The 23,016-nt window shown below is 42.6% G+C and overlaps 1 protein-coding gene across 3 annotated transcripts in view; it reads right to left on the bottom strand.

Moving 5' to 3' along the window:
* Positions 1-2,410: 2,410 nt before the first annotated feature.
* PDE6D (phosphodiesterase 6D) overlaps positions 2,411-23,016 on the bottom strand; it is a 34,778-nt gene continuing 14,172 nt past the window's right edge. For 2 of the 3 annotated variants that reach the window (XM_042041997.1, XM_042041999.1), the window contains exons 2-5: positions 9,655-9,743; positions 6,349-6,474; positions 5,439-5,544; positions 2,411-3,039 (exon numbers count right to left, since the gene is read on the bottom strand). In XM_042041997.1, coding sequence (XP_041897931.1) covers positions 2,958-3,039; positions 5,439-5,544; positions 6,349-6,474; positions 9,655-9,743 — 403 coding nt within the window. In that variant the 3' untranslated portion in view covers positions 2,411-2,957. Of the gene's footprint in view, positions 3,040-5,438; positions 5,545-6,348; positions 6,475-9,654; positions 9,744-15,619; positions 15,723-23,016 lie in introns of those variants that run through there. The other variant, XM_042041998.1, reaches the window with a different exon arrangement.

A 23,016-nucleotide genomic window follows, 5' to 3' on the forward strand; every position in this document is an offset into this window, starting at 1 on the left:
GCACACCTGACCTCCTGCTCTGCTCTTGTGCTTTCCAGCCCCACTTTTCTCTTCACTGGCACCTTTGCTGTCCCATGCAAGGGAGCCAAGATCTCACTGTGCCATGCTTCGGCCCTGGGCACGGGACATGCCCGTGTCTCCCGCCCCTTCTCCCAAGGCTCCCAAATCGTGGCAGCCCCACAGGGAAGGGGACCTGCTGCTGCCTGGGCCAAGAACGGGCTCCTGCTCTGAGCACCCCGGGGCCCTTTGCCTGGGTTTTGGGTGGTGGCTGCTCAGACCCCAGTGTCACCCCTACCTTGCCCTCCCGCGGCCCCGCCGTTTGCTCCTCCTGTTCTTCAGGGACGTTGATCCCGGCACTGGGGGGGTTCTGGGAGAGGCTGTTCCCGGACAGGAGCGGGTGAGCTGCTCCCGGCTATTTCCCACGGAGCCACTGGAGGGCGGCAGTGACCCGCCGCAAGCGGGGCCGCCAGCTCCGACTGGGCAAACTGGGCCAGCCCGGGCAGGGCGGGCCCGGGGGGGAGGGAAGGGGCTCCAGAGGTTCCCCCGGGCCGTTTCAGCACCCGGGTGCCTCCGGGGCCCTCTCCCAGGGCTGCTCACCCGGCGGGAGCCTTAGCCACCTGTGTCGGTGGCCACTTGAAGCCCCACGGAGCCTCCAGCATGAGCTTTCTGCAGGGAGCGCGTCCCGCAGGCGCCCGGGAGGTTAAATGGGTGTGGGAATTCACAGCTTGTTTCACAGAATGATGTGCGTTGGAAAGAACCTTTAAAGGTCACCTAGCTCAACCCCCCTGCCATGAGCAGGGACGTCTCCAACCAGGTCAGGTGCTGATCCACTGATCTGACCTGATCTGGGCAACCTGTTCCAGTGTTTCACCACTCTCACCCTAAAAAATTCATTCCTTAAATTTGGTTTAAACTGACTCTCCTTGAGTTTAAAGCCATCACCCCTTGTCCTATAGCTACAGACCCTACTAAAAAGTCTGTTCCCATCTCTTATAGGCCCCTTCAAGTACTGGAAGGCTGCAAAAAGTTCTCTCTGGAGCACTCTCCAGGCTGAACAACCACAGCTGTCTCAGCCTATCTTACTAATGAGCCAACCCTTCCCTCTGATCATTTTTGTGGCCTTCTCTGGACCCTCTCCACGAGGTCTGTGTGGTCTGTGTCTTTCCTGTACTGACACCCCAGGGCTGGATGCAGCACTCCAGGTGGGATCTCAAGAGAGTGGGGTAGAGGGGGAGAATCATCTCCTTTGACCTGTTGGCTGTGCTGCTTTGGATGCAGCCCAGGATACGATTGGCCATTCAAAGAAAAGACACCAGGGTAGACTCAGACCCACTGGGAGCATCCATCCCTCTGCTCTTGGTCAGTCCTTGGTTGTAGCTGAGCTTGGCGGAGGTGGTACCTGCTCCGTTTCTGCTGGACACCTGCTGTGTGGATCTACCAGAGCATCTGCCCTACAACACAGAGGCACCTGCTCTCAAGACCTTCAACCTTTTTTATTTTTCCTCTTGGACAGAGGTCTCACCCTCACTGGGTGTTGTTCCTGCTGGGTGCAGTTGTGGTTGATGTCTCTGAAGGCTGGCCTAGGATGGGTCACACTGCCAACAAGACTCTGCCCTGCCAGTGTCCCAGGCTGGGATTCATCAGTGAGGTCTGGTGAAAAGTTGCTACTGTGGCTAATGGGGCTTAATGGTCCAACTTCAAACCCCCTAAATATTTACTCTGCATCTCTCCCACATACACCCAGTGGCTGAATCCAGGATGTGAAATGATGCCTTTCATTTTCCTGTGACTCTGAGGATCTCAAGCCCAGCAACAGGACAGGCTGACCAAGGCATTGAGTGATGACACAGCTGCCTGTGATGTTGAGGAGCAGAAGCTGGAGATGCCCCTTCCCACGATGTCCATGTGCTAGAGCTGATTACAAACAGCAGGGAAAAGTGGCAGCAGGGCTGGAGAAATCTGTCCCAGTGAAAGTGTCACTGAAGCCCCCACACGCAGGGAGCGTTGGTGTGAGCAGCTGCAGCCCCAGCAGAGCTCCAGGGAGCCCAGCCCAGCACAGGAGTGATGCTGGTGGGCTCAGGGGAACACAGGTTTTCCAGAGGGGCTTGAGTGTCCCCAGGCAGTTGGAAAAGCAGAATAGTGCACAGTGCTGCTCGACACTATTTGTCACAATCGGTGACAAAGGGACAATCGGCCCCAAGGGATTAACAGACGGGAAGCCAAGGAGAAACCTTGGTCAGAGAAGTCAGGACACCTTTCTGATGTGGCCAGTTGGAGGAAGAGAAGTTAACAGAGATGGGGGTTGTGGAAGGGGCGGGTCAGTGGAAAGCCCTGTTCTGCTGCTGGCTTGAGTGATGGGAATTTGTGCCTATTGAGGTGCATTTTTGTAACAAAGGAAAACACACAGCACTAACATTTCTTCCCTTCTTTGGACGGTAGGAATGTTTTAATTGAGAAATTGGTTTTAATTACATTAGGTGATATCACAGTCTATTTTACAAGTTTGGGGTAACAGGATGTGTGGACCAGTTACACAGAAATCCAGCGAAAGGATAAAAATCTACATGAGAAAAATGAAAAGGTTAACTTAACCCCAAAAGAAAAGCATTGAGAGTTTGGTTTGAGTGGAAATGGGAGATTATACCAGGGTCCAGAGAAGTAGAAAGGATGAGACTACCATAAATTTACAGTACTGGTTCTGCATGACCATCGTTTGTCTGTGTTCAGAGACAGCCTCTCTTCCTGAGGGCATCGCTGAGCAGATGGCCCCGTCTCTGAGGGTTTGGTCTGGTCTTGTCAGAGGAGAAAGCAAAATAACTGATGGGCAAAGGTCACAACCCACGCTGAGCTGGTCCCCAGGGTCACCGCCTACAGGAGTGTCTTCCACTGGATAGTCGGGGGGTTCTGCACCAAGAACTGTATGGAGGAAAACTAAAACAGCTCCAAAAAGCCCCATCTCAAACGTAGAAAAGTCTCACTCTGGAAGTGCTTACGAGAAGATCGTCATCATAGAATTTGGTTTCTATAATAACATTACCACTGCAGGAGGAAAGGAGGAGAAAGAGGAGGTGTTAGAAGGATGCATGGACAGTGGACAGATTGCTCCTCTCCACGCTCTCACAAGCCTGGGCTCCCACCTTGACCCCCCCCCCCCCACCGGGATGTTGGGTTGGGGGCTGCACACAGTGAGCACTGTCCTGGTCTGGCTCAGTCAGAACTGAGGGATCTCCCAAACACATTCCTGTGTGGAATGTTCCCCTCACACCTCCCATGTCTGAGCACGGTACTGCTCAGGCTGCAGAGTGCTTGGACAGCAAACTCCTGCTCACTCCTATTGCTAAAAATAAACTAGCAGTCCCAGCACCTTCAGGCCCCTCTTTCCTGCAGGAATTGTGAAAACTAATGGGAATTCTTTTTTTGTTATCCTTCTCTGTCCTTTAGCGCTGAGCAAGCTACATCAACCAACTTGTCATTTCCCTCAAGAAGTGCTTAAATGCAAAGACACAGGCATATTTTATACAAACTGCAATGGAAATGTGGATTTGGGTGTGACAGAAGCTCTGGGGATTTAACTTGCTGACTTTTGAGATTTTGGCACATAAAATAAGAACTCTGGGACCATTACAACACCTGGACACCTGAGCAGTGTGATCTGGCCCTGTGTAAACAACCTGGCTCTTGAAAACCAAAGCAGCAGTTCTACCTCCACTGTGGCTCTTGGTGTCTGTAACACTGAACCTCCTGTGAGTGTAAGGTTTTGCTGTGGTGTGGACAACGTTTGAACTTAAATGTCAGGGAATGTTCTCAATCTCATACTTGGTCATCCTGGGAACTCTTCATGCAGAGTGTCTTGGTTAGCACCAAGTATCACACCTCCATTCTCTCCTGGTTTGGAAACACCAAGACAAACATGAGATCTTTGGGAATATCAGAAAGTGAGGGGTTCTCCAAATCTTAGCAGCTGGAAAATGATGACTTCTTTGGGCCACAAATTCCCCTTTGGATTTCTTTGGGCTGGGGGTTCTACTGAAAAGCCTCAAGAATTACTTTAGGACACCTCCATGAATAGGAGAGAGCAATCTGGGCTCCCCACTACACATGGACATACTTCAGGGAAAGAATGGGACATCGGAAAATCCTCAAGGTCATTTGAAAACTAGCTTCTCTTGACTCCCAGTTCTAAAAACATCTTGAATTCCTCAGATGATCAAAACCAACTTGTCAGATGTCTTTATTTCTTTACTCTGGTTCCCCAGCCTGGCTCCTCCTGTATTGACTGACAGTGCCTAGCTCTGGGAGCTGAGGACGTGTGCAGCACCTCCAAGGTTCTGAGCAGGCTGTGCCAGGAGCACTATTGGAACACTGGTGCTCTCTTCCAAGCCCGCTCTCTCTTTGAAACGTGCTGTGAATGGGAATCAGTGCCGGGAGCTCCCATCCCAGTGCCTTCTCTATGCGACTGGCTTTGCTCCAGACAGGGAATAAGAGGGAAAATGCTGGAGAGGGAGGTCTTCCAGAGGACACAGTGACCTTGAGGTGAGACTGGCTGCTCCCTGTCTGCCTCTTGTTGGCAGCAGGGTTCCCAAACCCTTCTGTTTCTGGCAGTGCACTCCTTGTGTGCTTGCCAGCACCCATCCAGCACTGCAGGGAGGATGGTTACACTTCCCAAGAGCCTTCCTCCAGGAGCCTTTCCCCCCAAAGCTGGAGCCTGGCTGCCCACACTGAGCAATGCCCAGCACGTGCCACTGTGACACGTCTGAGGCACTGCTGCCCTGCTCAGGAGCCCATGTGCACATGGAGCCAGGACTGGACTGTGAGGAGGGGGTGTGAATCTTCCTACAGGTGACTGTAAAATGACTGATTCCTACCTGTTAAGGGTATTTTAGCCCCAGATACAACTCAGTGCATAGTGTATACAAATGTATATAAATGCATGTACACTAAATGTGTATAAGCCAGTGTTAAAGACGCAAAGCTCAGCAAAATGTTACAGTGATGAAACAAACACTAGAGCAGCTACTACAGATGATCTATTGCATGAACTAAACTACTTTGGACAAGAGTCAGTGATCAATAGCTGATTTAAAAATGGCCCAAAAATCTGCTGGGTACTTTTGTCCCCTGGTTGTAAGGGGTATTAAATAGAAAAATATTTTAAAATCCTTTCACGATTAACCTTCAAAAAAACTGAAGTAACTTTATTAAAGAATCAGTTTCACTTTCTCCAAACCTTTATTGCTATATTAATACAAACTGGACCTATGGGAAGGAAGGTAGTGAGGTTGGCTTAGCCCCTTTTATCTCTCAACAACTAACAGCAGTGAGATGATTCAGAGTTGGTAGCAGTTCCCTCTCCTCTTTCCCACCGTTGCCCCCAAGGAAATGCCACACACGGCTTTTGCTTTGCCTGCTCTCAGATTCTGCAAGCCCAAGGCACTCACGTTAAAACGTTAGCTGGCATCATCTGTGATTCAGGTGCTGCCTCTATCAAGGACTGCCAAGTGTTTGTGGAGTTAGGAATCACAAAACCAAATTCAAAGAACCATTCTGCAAGGTAAAACAAAAAAAAAAGATCCAGAGGCATTTGAAAGAAGAAAATTCACAAATGGTCCTTTTGCTTTTCACCTGACAGGCTGGGCAACTCCCTAAACTGTCCTGCTGGGCTGCCAACATTTTACATTTAAATTACTTTGTACAGCTTAAACTGCACTGAGCCCTGCCCTCCTCTTAGAGCAGATACTCCCTTTCTAAAATAGCTGATGGTACTGATAAGGTCAACCACTTCCTTAGCATTTGGTGGAAATTTTAACACACCTAATTGGGAACAGGGAAACCACACTCCTCCTCCTGCAGATGTCCCTGGGATCCAGCTGAGGCTAAGTGTGCAACTGGTTGCCCAAAAGACACAGAAGAGCTCAATGTTTTATCTGCCCCTCCTCAAGCCCAGATTAAGAGCAGCACTGCAGTGAGGGGGGTCAGATGTGCAGTTGTGGGGTCACTGGCATTGCTGTAACCCAGGTAAACCAGAGGCTCCAGCCTGGCACTCTGAGGAAGACCCAGGAATTCCAGTAATAGCTGACTCTGAAATAACCTGTTTCCTTGCCTCAGGCAGCCTGTGGTGGATTTATGCCCTCAGACATGATTACCCAGCTTTTTTGCTTACATAACAAAGTGTTAATACACTTATGAAATGCTATCCTTAATACTGTGGCCCATTAGTCCTGACAAGATGAGTGCTTCAGTGCTACTCTGAAAAATTAAAATCACCACATTCAACCCGTTTTAGTCACTCTAATCCCTGCTCTGCTGCGGGTCAGTCCCTGTGCTGCAGCACACAGAGCACATCCATACCTTCTAGACACTGCCCTTTGAAATAAACTTTCTGTTCCAGACGGAATTTTTCCATTTGTTCTGCTGAGGAAAAGTTTAACTCCCGAGATACTGCTTTGCATTTCAGGATTTTTTTAGGAACTCGAGCTGTGAAACAGAAAAAGCATTATTTGGACACAGTAAAATGCAGCTTCTGCAGGTATTATTATTATTCAATACTTGGAAATAATGATTAGGACTAATACAAGATCATAGCAGCAGGAAAAATGCAAACACAAAGGACTTTGTTTTTACATTTGTTTTTACATTTGCAAGAGTGAAATCCAAGATGCAAATACCTTAAGTACCTTGCCCACAGCCAAGAATGACAGAACCAGGGATACAACACTGATCTCTCAGACTCCTAGTTCTTAGTTGTTTGTTACTAAACCCCATAATTTTTCAAGATGAAATATAAGATGCAACTTAAATTTTTACTTGAAGAATTGTGCTGAAGATCACTGGCAGCCAAAGGGCTGCTTAGCACACCAAGCCTCTTAGCCCTTCTCACTTTCCCTTCGCTCTCAGACTGTGCATCCCCAGAGCAAACCACAAGTGTGAATTTCCCAGCCCAGCAGCACTTCCTCAGCCATCTCAGAGCTCTGGGAAGTGTCCTGTGGAAGTAAATGACTGTTCCCTTAACAGTGAGACCTACCCAGGCTGTAAAGCCAGAACCACACTGGAAGGTTTAAGAGAGCCATTTGACAGTCCAGGTTTCTGGGCCCTTGCAATGGGTGAGACACCAACAGCAAATGACAAACTGTACCCAGTAGATGTTTCACAAGATGATTTTTTTTTTTTAGAGGTGGAGGAGTAAGAGAAGGGACAGTTTGAGACCACTGATTAAGAGTCCTAATCAGGAGAATATGGGGGGGAGTCAATACAGTAAAAATCTCCCAAGCCCATCATACTTCAGTGGTGTGATTGTGCATAATCCTTCCTGCATTTTAGAGAATGTTTTATGTGAATTTATTAGAAAGAAAGAGGGAAGACAGCTGGCATGTGCTTTATGAGCCAAACTGTTCCAAAATGGAAAGAATATCAAAACATCCATCAACAGGCAGCAGCTTGGTGTTTAATAACAGGAAGAGTCTCCCAAACCCTAGGCAAATCTACCTAATGTAGAACAGTTTAATAGAGTAGGGCCCTGACATGAGACCAATCTTGAGAGCTGGAGGCTTAGAGAATGTAAGCCAGCATCCTACCCCAAGGAGAAGTACACAGCCCACAGTTTGTTAAAAAAAAAAAAAGATTAAAAAGAAAATTAAAAGTGTAATGCAAGTGTTTTAAATGTAAAAGATCTCTAATTATTTTTATGGGATTTTTTGCACCACGGAAATCTGCATGGCACCATCTTTACCACCCTCATCAGTACAGACTACACCACTGTGGGTAAACATCCCTTTGCAGTTAAGTGTAAAATGACTTGTTAAAACTATTCTGCAATTTAGTAATTTCATTTCCTTCATCCCCAAGACAGACTGCTGAGAATGTTTGCTTTAACATTGTAAAACTACCAAATAAATAGTTACTTTTAATAAAAGTAGGACTGCATTGTCTTTAAACATCTAAGACATTTTAATTTACATTTATACCATCAAGCAAAAATTTTAACTGAAATTATTTTTTTAAGCTCATTTAACTTTTATTTCTCTTTTTATTTTCTATTAAAAATATAGAAAAGAAAGAAGTTTGATTCTCGTCAGTTAGGTCCATTTTAAACCATGCTGGGATGCAGATAAGCATAGACTTAATCCTAAATTTACTATTGCTTTTTGTTAACTTTAGGATGTACTATACCTGCACATTTATTTAAGCACTTACAGGGTTAATATACATTTATTCAGATACTTTATTCTGATTAGATCAAAAAGCGTTGAATGACACATTTCTTATTTACTAAGCAAGTCATTTTGGGTCCAACTGTGTTCAGTTAGAAACTGAAATTCAATTAAAATATCCATATAATTATGTTCTCCTTTCATTTAAATAAAGCTACCTTAAATATTTGGGACACATAAGAAAGCAAGTTATCTTAGCCAAAGTGATTTTACATTTCAAACTACACCTTTTCTTAGATAATGAAAGGACTGTTTGTATGTCATGAATGAAAGCCGGCTGTGGGGATTCTGTAAGAGCTACACCTCAGCAGCTTACTCCAAGATTTGCTTGTATATTGGAAGAAACCAAACTTTACAGATTTGCATCTTCCAAATTGCCTCCCAGTTTTGAATGCCCTGTCACTGAATCGAGCTGGCTGGAAAAGCCCCTGCTGTCAAAAGCTGGTTTAGATGATTAATTCCAGTTTCAGGTGCTCAGGCTGTGATTTTCACTACTTAAGGCAGTTTAATGTTAAGACTTTGGCAGCAACCCAATACCACATTAATATTGTTTTTATTTCATCTAAGTGGTAACAGTAAGTTAAGGTAGTAACACAGTATCATGATTTGAAACTTAAGAGTTCATTTTATAAAGAAACTTGTACTTAAATCAAATAGAAGTCATGTTTAAAAAGCAAATAGAAGTCCTGTTTAAAGAAAAGATATTTTATTCACTCTGCTATATATTTGGTTCTTTGTTTGCTATTGTCTAGACTGTGACTTGCCCTGAATGGCCACAGAACATACACACACACACACACACACACACACACACAAAAGTACTATATAATGACTTTAAGACACATATCGACTTAATTTTAAAACAGTTATTCTGTTTGCCCTCACTGCTTCTGCTGCAGGACTGTACCAGAACCATATTTCCCCACAACTTTTAATTCACCATCAGATCACCCTGTTCTGTTGGATGTCTCCCCCGCTTCCAGCCTATTTATTGAGCATAACCTATCTACTTCAGATTTCTTTTCTAGCTATGACATACAAGAACTGCTTTTTTCATCTCTTCTCCCAAGGAAGACCATCCTCCCATCTGTAATATTTTCAGTGGCTTCTCCTAATAGCTCTCCTCTGCATCTGCTACAGTTTGTAGTCATCCATCTTCTAGATGGATGAGTGAACTGTGCACCAGATAAGGTCTTAACTACTCCTTGTACAATGGGCATTAATCTCAGGCCAGAGTATGTTTTAATTAATTCCCCAAGCTCCTCTGATGGAGATGACAGTTCCTGTTTTATTTGTGATGAAAATCTGAGGCACAGTGAGGTGATATGATTTGCCCAAGTGACAAAGGTGACATCTGTCCTTCAAAGCAGGGGTATGTTTGCAACTCAGGTGACCCAGACATGCAGCACCACCCAGCCCCAAAACGCAGAATAAAATCACACAGTACCTTCATGCTCCACTCCAGGTACAGACAGATCTTCTGTTCCTTGCCAGAGGATTTTCCCTGTTTCTGCATCCCGAAGGTTCATCCAATTTCTGATTGGGAAGCAAATAAGGAAAACAAGCCATCTATATCCCTAAATGCTCTGTGTAGTATTCTTTGCTGAGCTCTGAAATAGGCTACTCCAGGTGAGTTTCCATCATGGTTTCTGATTCTCAGGAGGCCAAGGAAAAAGAGATGCTTTTTCCCCAAGAATAAATGAACAAGCCAACCCCTGACCAGAATGAATGCAACAAGAATTGTATAGCCACAGATTTAGTTTTCACTTTAGACTGAAGCTTGTTAACCTCATTTATCATTTTCCATTGCTTCTAAAGGATAAAGGCAGTGTCACTGTGCTGCAGAGAAGCAAGAACATTGCTAACAATAACAGATAATTCTACACAAACAATTGCTGTTCTCCAGCATTTGAAAAACACCAGGAAAAGGAGTCCTTTCTACATAACATGGTAAAAAGAGTAACATTCAATCGAGCTTGTTGTCTTAGCTTACAAAATAGTAACATCAAGGGTTGTTCTATTGCTGTTGACCTCGTAACTGCCACTCATGGGAATTCTTCAGCTGCTGAGTGCTAAGCAAAGAGAGATCTTCTCTTCACTCTCAGCAAATGAGGCTGTGCCAGCTTTCAAAATGCCCAGATCAGTGAATTAGTCAATAAATTTATAGGCAAGTAGGAAATATTCATATTTCCAAAGGGACAGCTAATAATGATCTTAAGCACACCTTTGAAAAATCTCTCTCACAGGATAACTCAGACACTGACAGCTCGGAACAAGGAGCCTGCACACCTGCCTGATGCCATCTTGAACAGGGACACAGCCATCCATAAGCCTCAGGCCCTCCTGCTCCGCAGCTCATCAGGGTGGCTCTGACGATTCACCAGTGTCAATGCCAGAGACTGAACAGAGCAGACTTGTGGGATGAGCCCACACAAACCAGAGCCTTTCCAGGAGCTCCCTTGACTGCTTTATGGCAGTGCACCCTTCATACTCAGTACTGCCTACAACAACTGCTCAAGGAACTGGCTGGGGAGGTGGAGAGACAGAAGAGGGACAATATGGACCTTGACATGAGTATAAATAGGAGCTGTTGAAGATTTGCATATTGAACTCATCCTCTAACATACGCAGTTTCCAGGCAGACTCACAAACTCATCACATCGATCACATTTTTCCAGAGCTCCCAGGAAGAAACAGATGCTTTAGCAAATTTTGCATTACAGGGTAGTATTTGTTTTAAAATTATGTGTATGGAGGAAGGGAAGAGAAAATGGCTGCTTCAACAGAGATGTGAGGAGTTTTTCCCTTGCTGAGGGCTGGTCAGACTTTCCATGTCTCACTGAAAGGACAAAGGGAATGTGTGCACAGGGTCTGTTCACACAAAACTTAGCAACAACTTGGAGCATGGGAAGGGGGAACATAGGGCAGCCTGCTCGTGTCCTTCCAGGCCTGTTCTAAACAATATGGCTACCACCTGTTCTGGGATTAAGGTAAAAGAGAAAGGGGCAGAAGATGAAAAACATCCTCTGAGGGTCCCATATGGCACCTCCAAATCCTAACAGGAAGCTGCAAAGTCTAGCTCTCTCCCCAGCCAGCAACCCAAGGGAGACAGGGGCTGGCAGGGAAGTCAGAGAGAGAAAAGGAGCAGCAGAATGGCAAGAAGAACCTGCAGCAGGGCTGGGCATTTCATGTAGTGCTGGCTGGAAAAGTCGAAGTCCTCAGCCAACACAGCCTGCAGGATGGAACTGCCCCAACTGTAATTTAAAATGTAAAAAAAATCCACCGTTTTTCCATACATCTTCCCACACACAAACATACAAACTAGCCAGGGTGAAGTTATTTGCATAGAAAGCAGTGTGCCATCTATCAAATGCCATGTACGAGGGGAAAATAACAAACGAGACAATCTGAGCATCTCACTGACAAACTCATTTATCTTCCCGACACTCTGCCATGCAAACACTCCTAACTATTAGCTGAGCAGTAATTTAGTAAATTGGGCACTTGATTATCAAAAACCTGTACTACCTTTAAAAAATGTTCCCCTCACAAGTGTTTACTTGCTATTTGTTCACGATCAATATCCGTCAGAGTTATGAGCTCCCAGGTTTGGCCACAGGCTGTGCAGTGCCAAACAGAGCACTAGCCAAGTTCCTCTGAACTGGAAATGAAACACTGACCAGGACAGCAAACCCAGCACTGCAACTGAACTGATCCAGCCTCCCAATTGCTATATCAGTACTTTAACTAACGGACCATTCCTTTTCCTTGCCATGACTTGCCTTGCCTTTCCATCCCTCTTCCCTTGTCAATTTTTGGAGCGCTCTAAAATCACATTTACCATTTTCAAAAGTATTATATTAGAAGTGCCCTTCAGTGAGAAGTAGCCTGACAGCTTAATTATTATCCTTACTTGAAATACACAGTTACAGCGTGTTAGTGACCTACTATTTCTGGTGAGAGAAAACACTACTGTACACTACTGACCTCTGTAACTTCTCCCTATCAGGATTTCTCTCTCAGTCCAGTCCAAGAAAGATGATACAAGTTATGTTGCTCTGCTGAACAATGTTAACATTTAAAATGTTTGTTAACATTTGGGGTGCTGGACATCTATAAAGTGCTATCTGGCTTTATTTTGTTTATTGATGTTCCACTGTAAAAGTAAATCCATGCAGGACAGCCTGCTCCATGCTTTGTATGATGACTGTCAAATTCACGATGAAGAATAAATAAAAAGCTCAAGGCTATACCCCTGCTGACGAGACCATGCCTCATACATGCAGTAATGCACACCACAGTTCCTAGAAAATATCTTGTATTTAAACAAACTGAACATTGCTAGCCTGTGTAAATTCCTTATCAAATAAATAAAGGTTTAATGTCAGTGTAGCCAAAGGCTTTCTGACCTTGACAAGTCCGTGTGCTGGCTCAGGACATGCTTTTGCAACTTCTGCCACTGAAGAAACAAAATCAACCTGCTAATCAGAGTGTATGCAAAGAGTAAAAATATGTGGACCCAAACATATTTGAAGGGATCAGAATACACCAGCCAGTTCACAAGTTTTTTCCCAGTAACTAAGCATTATTAAAAGGGAAGAACAAATCATCAGATCTTAGAAGCACACACACACACACACAATCTCTTTCTATTGAAAAAAACACTTCATGTACAAGAGGTTAATTCTTTTTAAAAAATAAATGTTTAAAAAGAAACAGGCATATGGAAAATGTTTAAGTCAAAATCGAGGTAATGTACAAAACTTAACTGTAATGGAATTAACAAAAAAAAAAGAGGCAAACCCCATCACAAGTGATTTCTTGACAAGGGAGTAACTGACAAAGCAGCAGCTATACTGCTTACCTAGTCAGCAGCTTATCACACTATTTCTGTCATCTTGGATAGGAAGGCTGGTACTAGGACATACCCCAGAGTGAAGAAAATGCACATCTTGAACGAAACCTATATGCACTATTATCTTCTAATGTGTTTAATTGGTTTAAGATTCTTCCACCCCAGCATGAGAGATATTGTTACTAAAAATAAAGAGTGCTCCACCTCCTGAGCAGCAGTGGAGACCTGCGGGCAGGATGACAAGGGCATTTTAAGCATTATTGAAAAGGAGAAAGTAAATTAATATTGGTTTAATACAATTACTCTTTTTGAAGAGGTTCATGTTAAGCCACTTGACAGGGGTAGCTAAGAAGAGCAAGTAGGAAGCCAGGCAATTCCAGCTTTGTGAAGTTTCTGTATGTTGAGAGAGGGGAAGGAAGAACAGTAGTGTATTCCTAATTCAGTTTTCTCACTCTTACACCATTAAATTTTCATTCACCTGGATTTTGGGGGCTTGGTTGTTTTTTTTGAAAACAATGTCTGATTTAAGACTCAATAGATCAAATACTCTTCAATCCTGAAGGCAAGAAAGGATTAGGTAGAACAGCAGAAGGAAGGGTGTACTGTTGATCTATTTATATTCCACCACCTATTGGGTCAGCAAAGTCTTACATAAAAGCTTTGTAGTAGCTGGAACCTGACTTGCTTTATATACATGACATGAATTAGCTTCCTCATAGACCTACTTTGCTTAGCCTGATGAAGGGGAATGGTTTGTGCATTTCTAAATCCAAATTTTGCTTTCTTGAATACCTCTGTTGTCAGAAGTTCTCTTTTTTTGTATCTGTCATAGAGATCACTTGGTTCAAACAAATCAAAACGTATATCCTTATCTTTCAGTGCTTTAGCATTGCAAAAGATTGCCTTGTATTACCACACTTGTAATTAAGAGTAGCCTTGAAGAAGAGAATGAGTACAAACAAAATTTATCATTAAAGTAGTATGGAGTTAAAAGAAGTTCTGACTCAATCTTCCTGACTATTATTTGTATGTTTTAATGTTTAGCACTTCTTGAATATCTCAAAGCTGTGGCAAACAGTAGGTGTCATTTCTTTTGTTAAAATGATCCATTTTTCATTTTATTCCTTGCTGTCTATACCATTCTAAAACCTCAGGAACTGCAGTACTCTTATATTTCATAATAAAAACAAGGCTAATGTTCATAACCACTCCTAGAAGGAAGGTCTTTCATCATCTTTGCCAGCTTTTTTTTTTTTCCACATGAAATGCAACATTAAAAACAGTTCACTACATGCCTGGTCCAAACAGCATCTCAACAATTACATGTTAATGAGACCTGTCCTCTGGGAGAAGGTGGAGCTGAAAGCCCCAAACAAGTCAGACAACAATCCCTGTTGCAGACCCAAATAAGCTTCTGATCTGAACTCGCCAACCTTCACTCCTCATTTTACACACTCTGTTGTGAAAAGCAGACACAACCAGGCAGTCATGACATGGGGCAAGCACATTACCTTACAAGCAAGTAAAGATCACACTTCAGGGATTATATTTATATCAGACATATTTTCCCAGAAGAATATTTGCATCTCAGTTGCTTCAGTCCAGTCTGAGGAATCGGGACCAATATAAATTATGCAAAGTAACTACTAAACTACAGGACTACAAAGTAGACCACCTAAATGGCCTTACGCTTCTCCTCCACTCATGCCATTCATCCTGTCATCTCTGCCATCTCTGATCTTACTTTTTATTACAACTTCCACAGAACTCCTAATTGTGTGCTTAAATTAAATCATATGCATAGACGTTCTGCTGATTCAGGTCCTTGAATTCACTCTGTTCACACTCAAGAGAAATGCTGCTGCCTGCTGTTTAATAAACCACAAGTACACATGCTGGCAGTGTTCTTCCTAGCCTAAGGATGAAATTCAGTGCAACATCATATCTACTGAATGAGCATCCATCCTTTCTGTGTAGTAACAGGAATACCAACACACAAAAACTGGAAGTTATTCCTCACACATTACTGGAGCCTTCAGGTATAGTACTGTCAACTTCTCCTGCTTCCAGAAAGCAGCACACTTTCTTGAGTTCCTGATTAGACCAAAAACATGCAATGACAGCTCCTACAGGAGCAGAACTTTAAAAAAACTCATCTATTATAAATCAACTTTCCTGGAGTGATGCACAAGATATGGGTTACTGTGCTTCTCCAAATGATGGGAGGTGCTGGGGACTGGAAAGGTGCTCTATTAAATCCTCAAATGGAAGGTAGCCAATTATCCCTTCAAAGCACTCCTGACACTCCTCCACTTGCTGTAAAAGAGCCTGCTTTTCAAGTCTCCTGTACAGAACAAATTGCTGTGCAACAGAAGCCAGGGAGATCCACAGATTAATGTGAACCACATGACAAAATGCAGCAAAAATCCTCAGCAACCAACAAAGTCATTTCACATAAAATTATGTAATCAGAGGGATATATTTAACAGCTACAGCATCACAGCAAAAATATCAACACAATATCATATACCCGTATACTTTATACTTCCCTTTATACCTTCTGCCTTACATCTCTGTGTGTGCCTGCGCAGATCTGGTATCACCACAATGAATTTCCATCTAACATCCACCACACAGTTCTGGATTAAGCTGCTCTTGGCCTGTATTTGGAAAGACAGTTACACAAATTACTGCACGCCATGCCAACCTTACCTTAGCTGTAATAGAAAATTATGGTAAAAGGGCAGAAGTTAATATTGCTCCCTTCTACTGTGCTAAGTAGACAGAGCTCTGATCATTCCCACTGGGCAGTAGGGTGGCCCTGGAGTGAAGCTCCAGTACTCCCTGCTTTGTGTCACATTCTCCCTGTGCCTTGGGTGACTATTTTGAAACTGAGCTATGTTCATACCAAGTATTTCCTGCTTGAACCTCGGAATACATTTTAATTTAGCAAGGCTCACTGTGAAAGTCTACAACAAAAATGCAGCCTAGGTCCATTCACAGCCAGATCAGCTGCAATGGGATGCCAATAAACTAGAGAACTATAGAACCTGTTTATCTCTACAAACATTGGAAATGAAGTAAACCCACATCCAGCATTTGCTAATAAAAATTTTATCCACTTAAACATCTGTGCCTTCGAACAGTTTAGGTTGAAAGACACAAATATTATTCAGTATTTTCATCAAAATGAACAACTAACATCCATCTGTACTCCACAGCATCCTAGTGACAGCATGTAGCAGAACAAGGCAGAGTTTGCTTTAAGTTAGTTTACGTTTAATTTTTAGTGTTGGCAATTAACTGTCTGAAAATACTCAGAGTGAAATCTCTCCAAATCTTAAATATTTAAATCAGAATTTGTGACACCTACAGTAGCCCTAACAAAAGCAGGTACATGTATGAAAACAATGAAGATGGAGAGCTCCTAGACTCTGGAAGGAGAAGTGTCCACCATGGGCAGGCACGTTGAGAGAATGTGTTTTCTTTCTTTGGTAATACCCGTCAGTACTGCAAACTAAGCCAGGCTTCAATTTCACTGACTTTTCCTCTCTTCCTCAAACAGAAGGAGCAAGAAACAAACAGATACACATTTTAAAGGAAAGCATTATATATCTACTGAAAATGAAGCTAAGGGTCATCAGGAGGGAAAAAGGGAAAAAAGAATAAATTATAGTGGTTTGCACACAGCTGAACCAGGGATGTAGATACTACTGCTTCAAGGTTTACACCTCTGTCCAGGTAAGTCTAGTGTTGAAGAAGCTTAACTCTTACAAAGTCCAGCAAATTTTGTCAGTGATGAGCAATAGGAACCAGTTTAGGTATTTGCAAGTAACCTTTGATTTCTTCAGACAAAAGTAACAACACGTGACACTCCCGAGCAGCTCCTGCCTGCAGCAGATGAGGACACTGCCCTGCTACCCCAGCACACCAGCTAGGGCTACAAGAAAAGGCTTCTGGAGAGCATGCTGGGCACTTCTCTGGGAACTAAACTCAACCCAGAGAGATTAAACCACTTCTAATCTCAAAAAACCCCCCCATACGCTAAGATTTGAGATCCCTAACAAAAAAAATTTAAAGTAAAACCCAAAATGTACTCGTGGTACAATGAATATGATGTTGTTTAAAGTGGGAATAAGCTCCAAATCAAATCTATACACACATCACTGGCTTATGGGGCAGATTCCCCTGTTAGAGGGAGCAAGCTGCCTTCTGTGCCAGATCTGTTTGCTACTATCAGAAATATGCTTTGTTTCCACTAGAGACAGATGTTAAAATGGTCCCTAGAACCAGATAACAGTGCCAAAATAAAAGCAAGCTGAAGCAATGTAGTGGTTTTATGTGTTTTCTGCCACCTGTGTTTTTTAGGCTTTTCTTTGGCTTACCTCAATAGCCTTGACAGAATTCCTTCATACCAATGCCTCAGCAGGAAAAACAACATGTGAGCACATCTGGAGATTGCTTTACAGTCTAGGTAGTAAAACAATCAATAACTTGGAAAAACTCATCATTCCTTGTAGGACCACGAATTGCACAAAAAAAAATATTTTCTCTTTTCCAGTGCAATAACACCCAACTCCTCCCATCTTCCCTGCATTTTAAATGCATCTCAAAAATTAGCATGTTAGAAAAGCCTGAGCTTGTGCTAAGAACCCTTTGAATATGAACATAATTAATGTCATCAGTAATACTCTGATTTTGCAGAAACAGCAGGTGAATCAATGGGAATGATGTATTCATCCGAGAAAAGAATGTGACCTTTAAAATCCATAGGGCTTTATCAGAACGTAATTTTAAAGTGTGTTGCTCAGTGGAAAGAACAAAACTGAATGTAACTAGGGAGAAAGCTAATAGAGGCATCATGTATACAAGGGAAACTAAAAATACAGTTGAAACACTGGAACCTCCTTATAGAAGATGCCTGGCCTATATCAAAAGTTAAGACAGATTGCAGGACAGCTTGAGGAGCCACAACCAGAATGCTTAAAATTAAGTTAAATTCTTTAAACCCAAAACCAATTGGAATCAGTTTGTCCACTTTTTAATTTTAGCACATCAAACAATTTTCCTCTCTGCAAGTGAACATTGAAAGTGATTCAGCAATTGAAATAACTTTGTCTTAACTACTTCAAAACAATAATTTCTTCACAGCTGAACTATTATGGTAGCATTTCAAGGTTCTCATCAATAAGTGAACTAGAGGGAATTTCATGGAAACAATCTATCAAGGGGTTCTGGTGCATAACTTTATTTTCATAGATAAGGTTGCAGCTAGAAGCCCTCACAGGAATTTATCTCCCTGTAAATCGTTATGGACTATTGTTCTTTACAGAGCTGATGTCACGACAGTTATGCAACAAAATCAGCTTTAATGGAATGAGGCATTTTAAGCCTCAATATGCCTCTTTATTTCATACAATTATTCAACTGTTTTAAAATATGCATTATATTGGCTTCCTTATAAAAGAAAGCTTGGATTGATTTCATGTCATTTTTGCAACACTGGAGGATTGGATTTTTTATGTCTAAAAGGATCTTCACACTTCCCCATATTGAAAGGGCACAGACCTGAGCAGAGGAACAATGACTTCTTTGACCAAATTTTTAAAAGGGATAAACATGGCTGCTTAGCTGGCATTTTCATAGAGTTTCACTTGAATGACCTGTAGCCTTGTGTGCAAAACGGAGAAAAAGCAAACCTAAAAGGCTCTAAAGAGGCAGTTTTATCAGCACTGCTTGTGGCCAGTCAATGCTTTTGTTCCTTGAAGGCCTCTGCAATAATTTCTCTATTGAGCAAAGTGATGTTTATTGAGAATGGCAAAGCTGAGCATCAGCAGGTCCCCCCGCTGTTCCGTTTATGCATTCAACTCCAAGCAATATCTCTGGCTGAAAGTGTCCCCTGGTAAAATAAGCAACTGAATACACAGAAAGCCTCCATGATCCAACTGCTTGTGCTTATGTAGTGACTATGTGCTTTTCCCCCCCATTAATGTTTCTTTTTTCTCTCCTTCATTCCATGTCTCTCTTACAGAGCTCTCTAGCACATCAGCCCATTGAGCTCCAAAGACTGCTTCTGATAGTCCACAGATTTATCAGTTTCACATATTTTAGAAGAATATGTAATTTACTGGAGGCATTAATATATCATGTACTTCTAAGTACAGATATGCAGATTGGAAATTGGTGAGAGGTTTGGCTTTGGCATGAACTGGGCCAGTAGTTTGCAACAGCTTCATACTGTCACTGTCATCTACCAAGGGCCACTCCAGATGGGAGGCAAACCCTATCAATTACCTGGAGAGACAGGATGCCCCCCATAACAGGCAATACAGTACAGCTCAGTGATCAGTAACTTAAACCATACCTAGTACTACACTGTGCTTCAAAAACTTCAACTCATGCTCTCAAAGTCGCTCAATAACTGCCTATTGTAGAGACTGGGAAATAAACATGAAGACTTGCCCACAGCCACACAATGAATCAGTAAGAGAAGAGGAAAGATATCTCAGGAGGTGTTTGGCTTCAAGACTTGTGTTTCAACAGACAATACTGCCTCTCTTTTTAGGCAGCCAGGAACTGTGCTCCCCGGCTGATGGAAACTCTTATTGTAACTTGGAGTGCCCGCAGGAGCACAGATTGCTGCCATCATGCTGTGGGGTGGGTGCCAGTGGTTTCCTTCACTCTGTTTCTCTTGCTTTTGTTGGTTTCTCAGTCACCCTATCTCGAAAGCAGGGTGGTTCTGAATCACTGCCAAGCATTAGTAATGGAAGTGGGAAGCAGAAAGGAAATAAAGAGGACTGCTTGCAGAATTAGAAGGACTTTTTAGTGTCTAAAATGCCGTATTAAAGCAGGACAGCAAAATGGCTGTATTAGCTCTGATAATAGAAGCAAAATGGTTCTAAACTAGAAAAATGTGCAAGCCTCTGAAACTTATCAATAATATTCTTGTTCTTTAAGACAACTTAAAAAAACACCAGAAATACAAAATAGGAAAGTCATGGGGGAAAATACAGCATTTGTTCCTGCCTTAGCTCATATTAATTCAACCAGAGCTCCTGTGAAAATTTTATTTTCTTTTTACTTTCTAAGTCTGGACACTCAAGTATATTTTGAGCTCAAAAGTGCTTCAATGAATTCGGTGTATAGGTCATGCTCAACAACACAGGTTGTTTTTTTGTTGACTTAAGACAAGTAGCCACCTAAGCTAAAAAATCTCCACCACTCTAAAAACTAGTGATGCCCCTGATACAAAGTTTCTAACATGCTTTAACCCACAAGGTTTCCTTCGACATTTCATTAGGCGTAAAAGAGAGCCCAGTGAAGGAGTGGAAACACAGCGCTTTTCCATGTATTCAAATTGTCCTCAACACTGCCAGCTCCAGGAACTGCAGCAATAATTTTTCAAAAGGCAGTCAGCAGTAGATCTGAAAGGACAAACTCTTGGGACAAATGCTTTGGCTGTTCACTGCTGGCAGGGACAAGCAGGCTCCATTTTGTACAAAGAGACCATCAATTTTGCACAGAATGACTATGAGTCTAAAGGACTCTTAGAGATGAACCAATATAAACGCATTTTGCTTAAGTAAGTCCAAACAGCCTGGTAGCACCTTCACTTCATCAACACCCTCATGTTGGACTCCTTGAACACAAGATGACAGTGGTTGAGTAATTAAATTTTAGAGAAAGTTCCAAGTCTTGAAGCTGTTTGGTTAAAATACTAAAAATAAACCCCATGCTAGGCAGAGTTGTGCTTTCAGAACAAATGTGACCTGACCAGCTCTACAAGGATCCACAAATGGCCCTGTGACAGAGATACTCCCTTGCACTGTACTGTAATGGAACTATACTTTGGGATAAGTTGTTCCCGTATCCACCAAAGCTTCCCAGAGTCGGATTGCAAGCCGTCACTGTGTGGAAATGTCCACCCTGTTGCATCCTGCCTTGTTTCCTTTTTTCATTACATTCTTTCAGAATCTATTGGGATCAGAGGAGGACAAAGACTAAGCACAGTGCTGGAATAAAAAAAAAACTGCTGGAAAAAAGCAGTAAGTTCCCGCAGCAAGCTTTTCCTAACTTAACTTTGCTTGAAAAACTTACCAGTAGTTCCAGCCTCACCAGATCCTGCTGAGTATGGGCAAGGACTCATTTTTCACTCATTCTTACGCAATGCACAATTCTTTCTATACAATTTATTATCACAAACATTTTAGTGGGCAATCTTTCTAATCTTAGCTATCTACCTGTAACTGAACTCTTAAACATTAGGCTCCATTCTTCCTTACACAAAATGCCATGAAGAAACGTGTATTTATTTTCTTGGATCTCCTCCATTTGTGAAGGGTGTCTGAACACCTGACAGCCCTATTTCTCCACAGAGGCTAGTTCCAAGGAGAAGCAGCAGACCTGTCTCACAGACACACATTGTGACTGTAGCCCTGGCACCTGGAGACACAGAATCAGCCTGGACAGATCTGGCAGCCCCTGCAACACTGGTGCACAGGCCAGGAATATAGGCCAATGATAATGACATGGGGCTGCACACAGCCAGCCCAGATACAGCACAACTTCAAGTGCTCAAGCTCTGTACTGAACCTCCCCAGTGAAATTCTGAGCCTCTCTGCCCTCTGGGAGCCATTGCCCTTACCTGCTTTCTCCACCAGAGGAGTAACTTATAAAAAATACCAGCTACTGAGTTGCACAATGAGGTAAAACAACATTTCAGAAAGGGATGCAAACGTACCTAGCAGAGCCTCAAATGAGCTGGTTAGATACTCAGCAAAATGGGAACTGAGTTTTATTTAGGAGAAACAAATCTATGGGGAAGGCAGTTTGTGTGGAGTGCATTTTAGTTCAACCAAGATGAGCTGCTTGGCTTTCTAGCGCTTGTTCTATTTATTCCTCTTCTCCAATCTTCTCAGTGTGACGTCTTTAATGAGGAGATCACAACATCCCCTATACTGGCCAGGGAGATTAAGCAACACACACACACACACACACAACTAGAAAGCAAGAGTCTTTGAGATTTAACTCAAAATCTATGCTGGTTTGCCATAAAGATTTGACATTTAAATGACTGAATAATGTTAATCTTCCACTAATATTAGACTGCTGTTATGAGGTATTACAGGATAAACCCAAGCCCTTTTCTTTTGAAAATGTATCTCCTTATCACTATATAAAAGATGTCTGTTGATTTTCCCCTGGGGATCTTCTGTTCTGGGAGATACGAATCTAATGGTGGACGTGCCCATGCCTAGGTGGCACTAGACCACAAAATAGGGAGCAAGGGGTTTGTTTTCATTCTCATAAAGCTCAATAAATACACTATTTATTACTAGAATAGCAGCTGATACACAATCAGAGCAAAGTCCATCTATTTTTGAAATTACCAGTGCCAGATTCTGTAGTATTTCTTTACAAGGTTCATTGGAATAACAAGGATCCCAAGAACACAACAGGGGTAATTAACCTCTAATTTCTATGAGCACAGTCATAAAAGACTGCTTTAGGGTGAGAAGCAGGAAGAGAGAAAAGAAGATCACAGTTGAAATAAAAAGAGAAAATTTTTCTTTTGTCAGTAGTCTGGCCATACTACAAAGCAAGCACAGACCACAGCAATAATTTTTTTTTTTTAATACAAAAACTAACCGACAATCTTAGCTAGAAGTGCATAGCTGAATGCTCAGATTTGTGGCATTTTAATAAGTCTGCTTTAATTGCTTATTTTCTATCTCTTTCCATGGTAAGACAAAGATACCATTGAGGATGCATCTCCCCGATAAGGCAATCAGAACCTGAGCCTGCAATTACAGTAATACTTTGCATAAAGGCTTCCCTTATTAATCCAAAAGAGCTCTATTTCAAAACCCACTGTTTTACCAGGCTGCCATTCACAATAGTGCAAAAATTCTTCTGGATTCTTTGTGCCTGAATTCCAAGCAACTCAACTGGGCT

The sequence above is a fragment of the Corvus kubaryi genome, unplaced genomic scaffold (assembly GCF_017639235.1).
Source record: "Corvus kubaryi isolate FWS band 111438036 unplaced genomic scaffold, C.kubaryi_AGA036_p1.0 37397, whole genome shotgun sequence".
Lineage (NCBI taxonomy): Eukaryota > Metazoa > Chordata > Aves > Passeriformes > Corvidae > Corvus > Corvus kubaryi.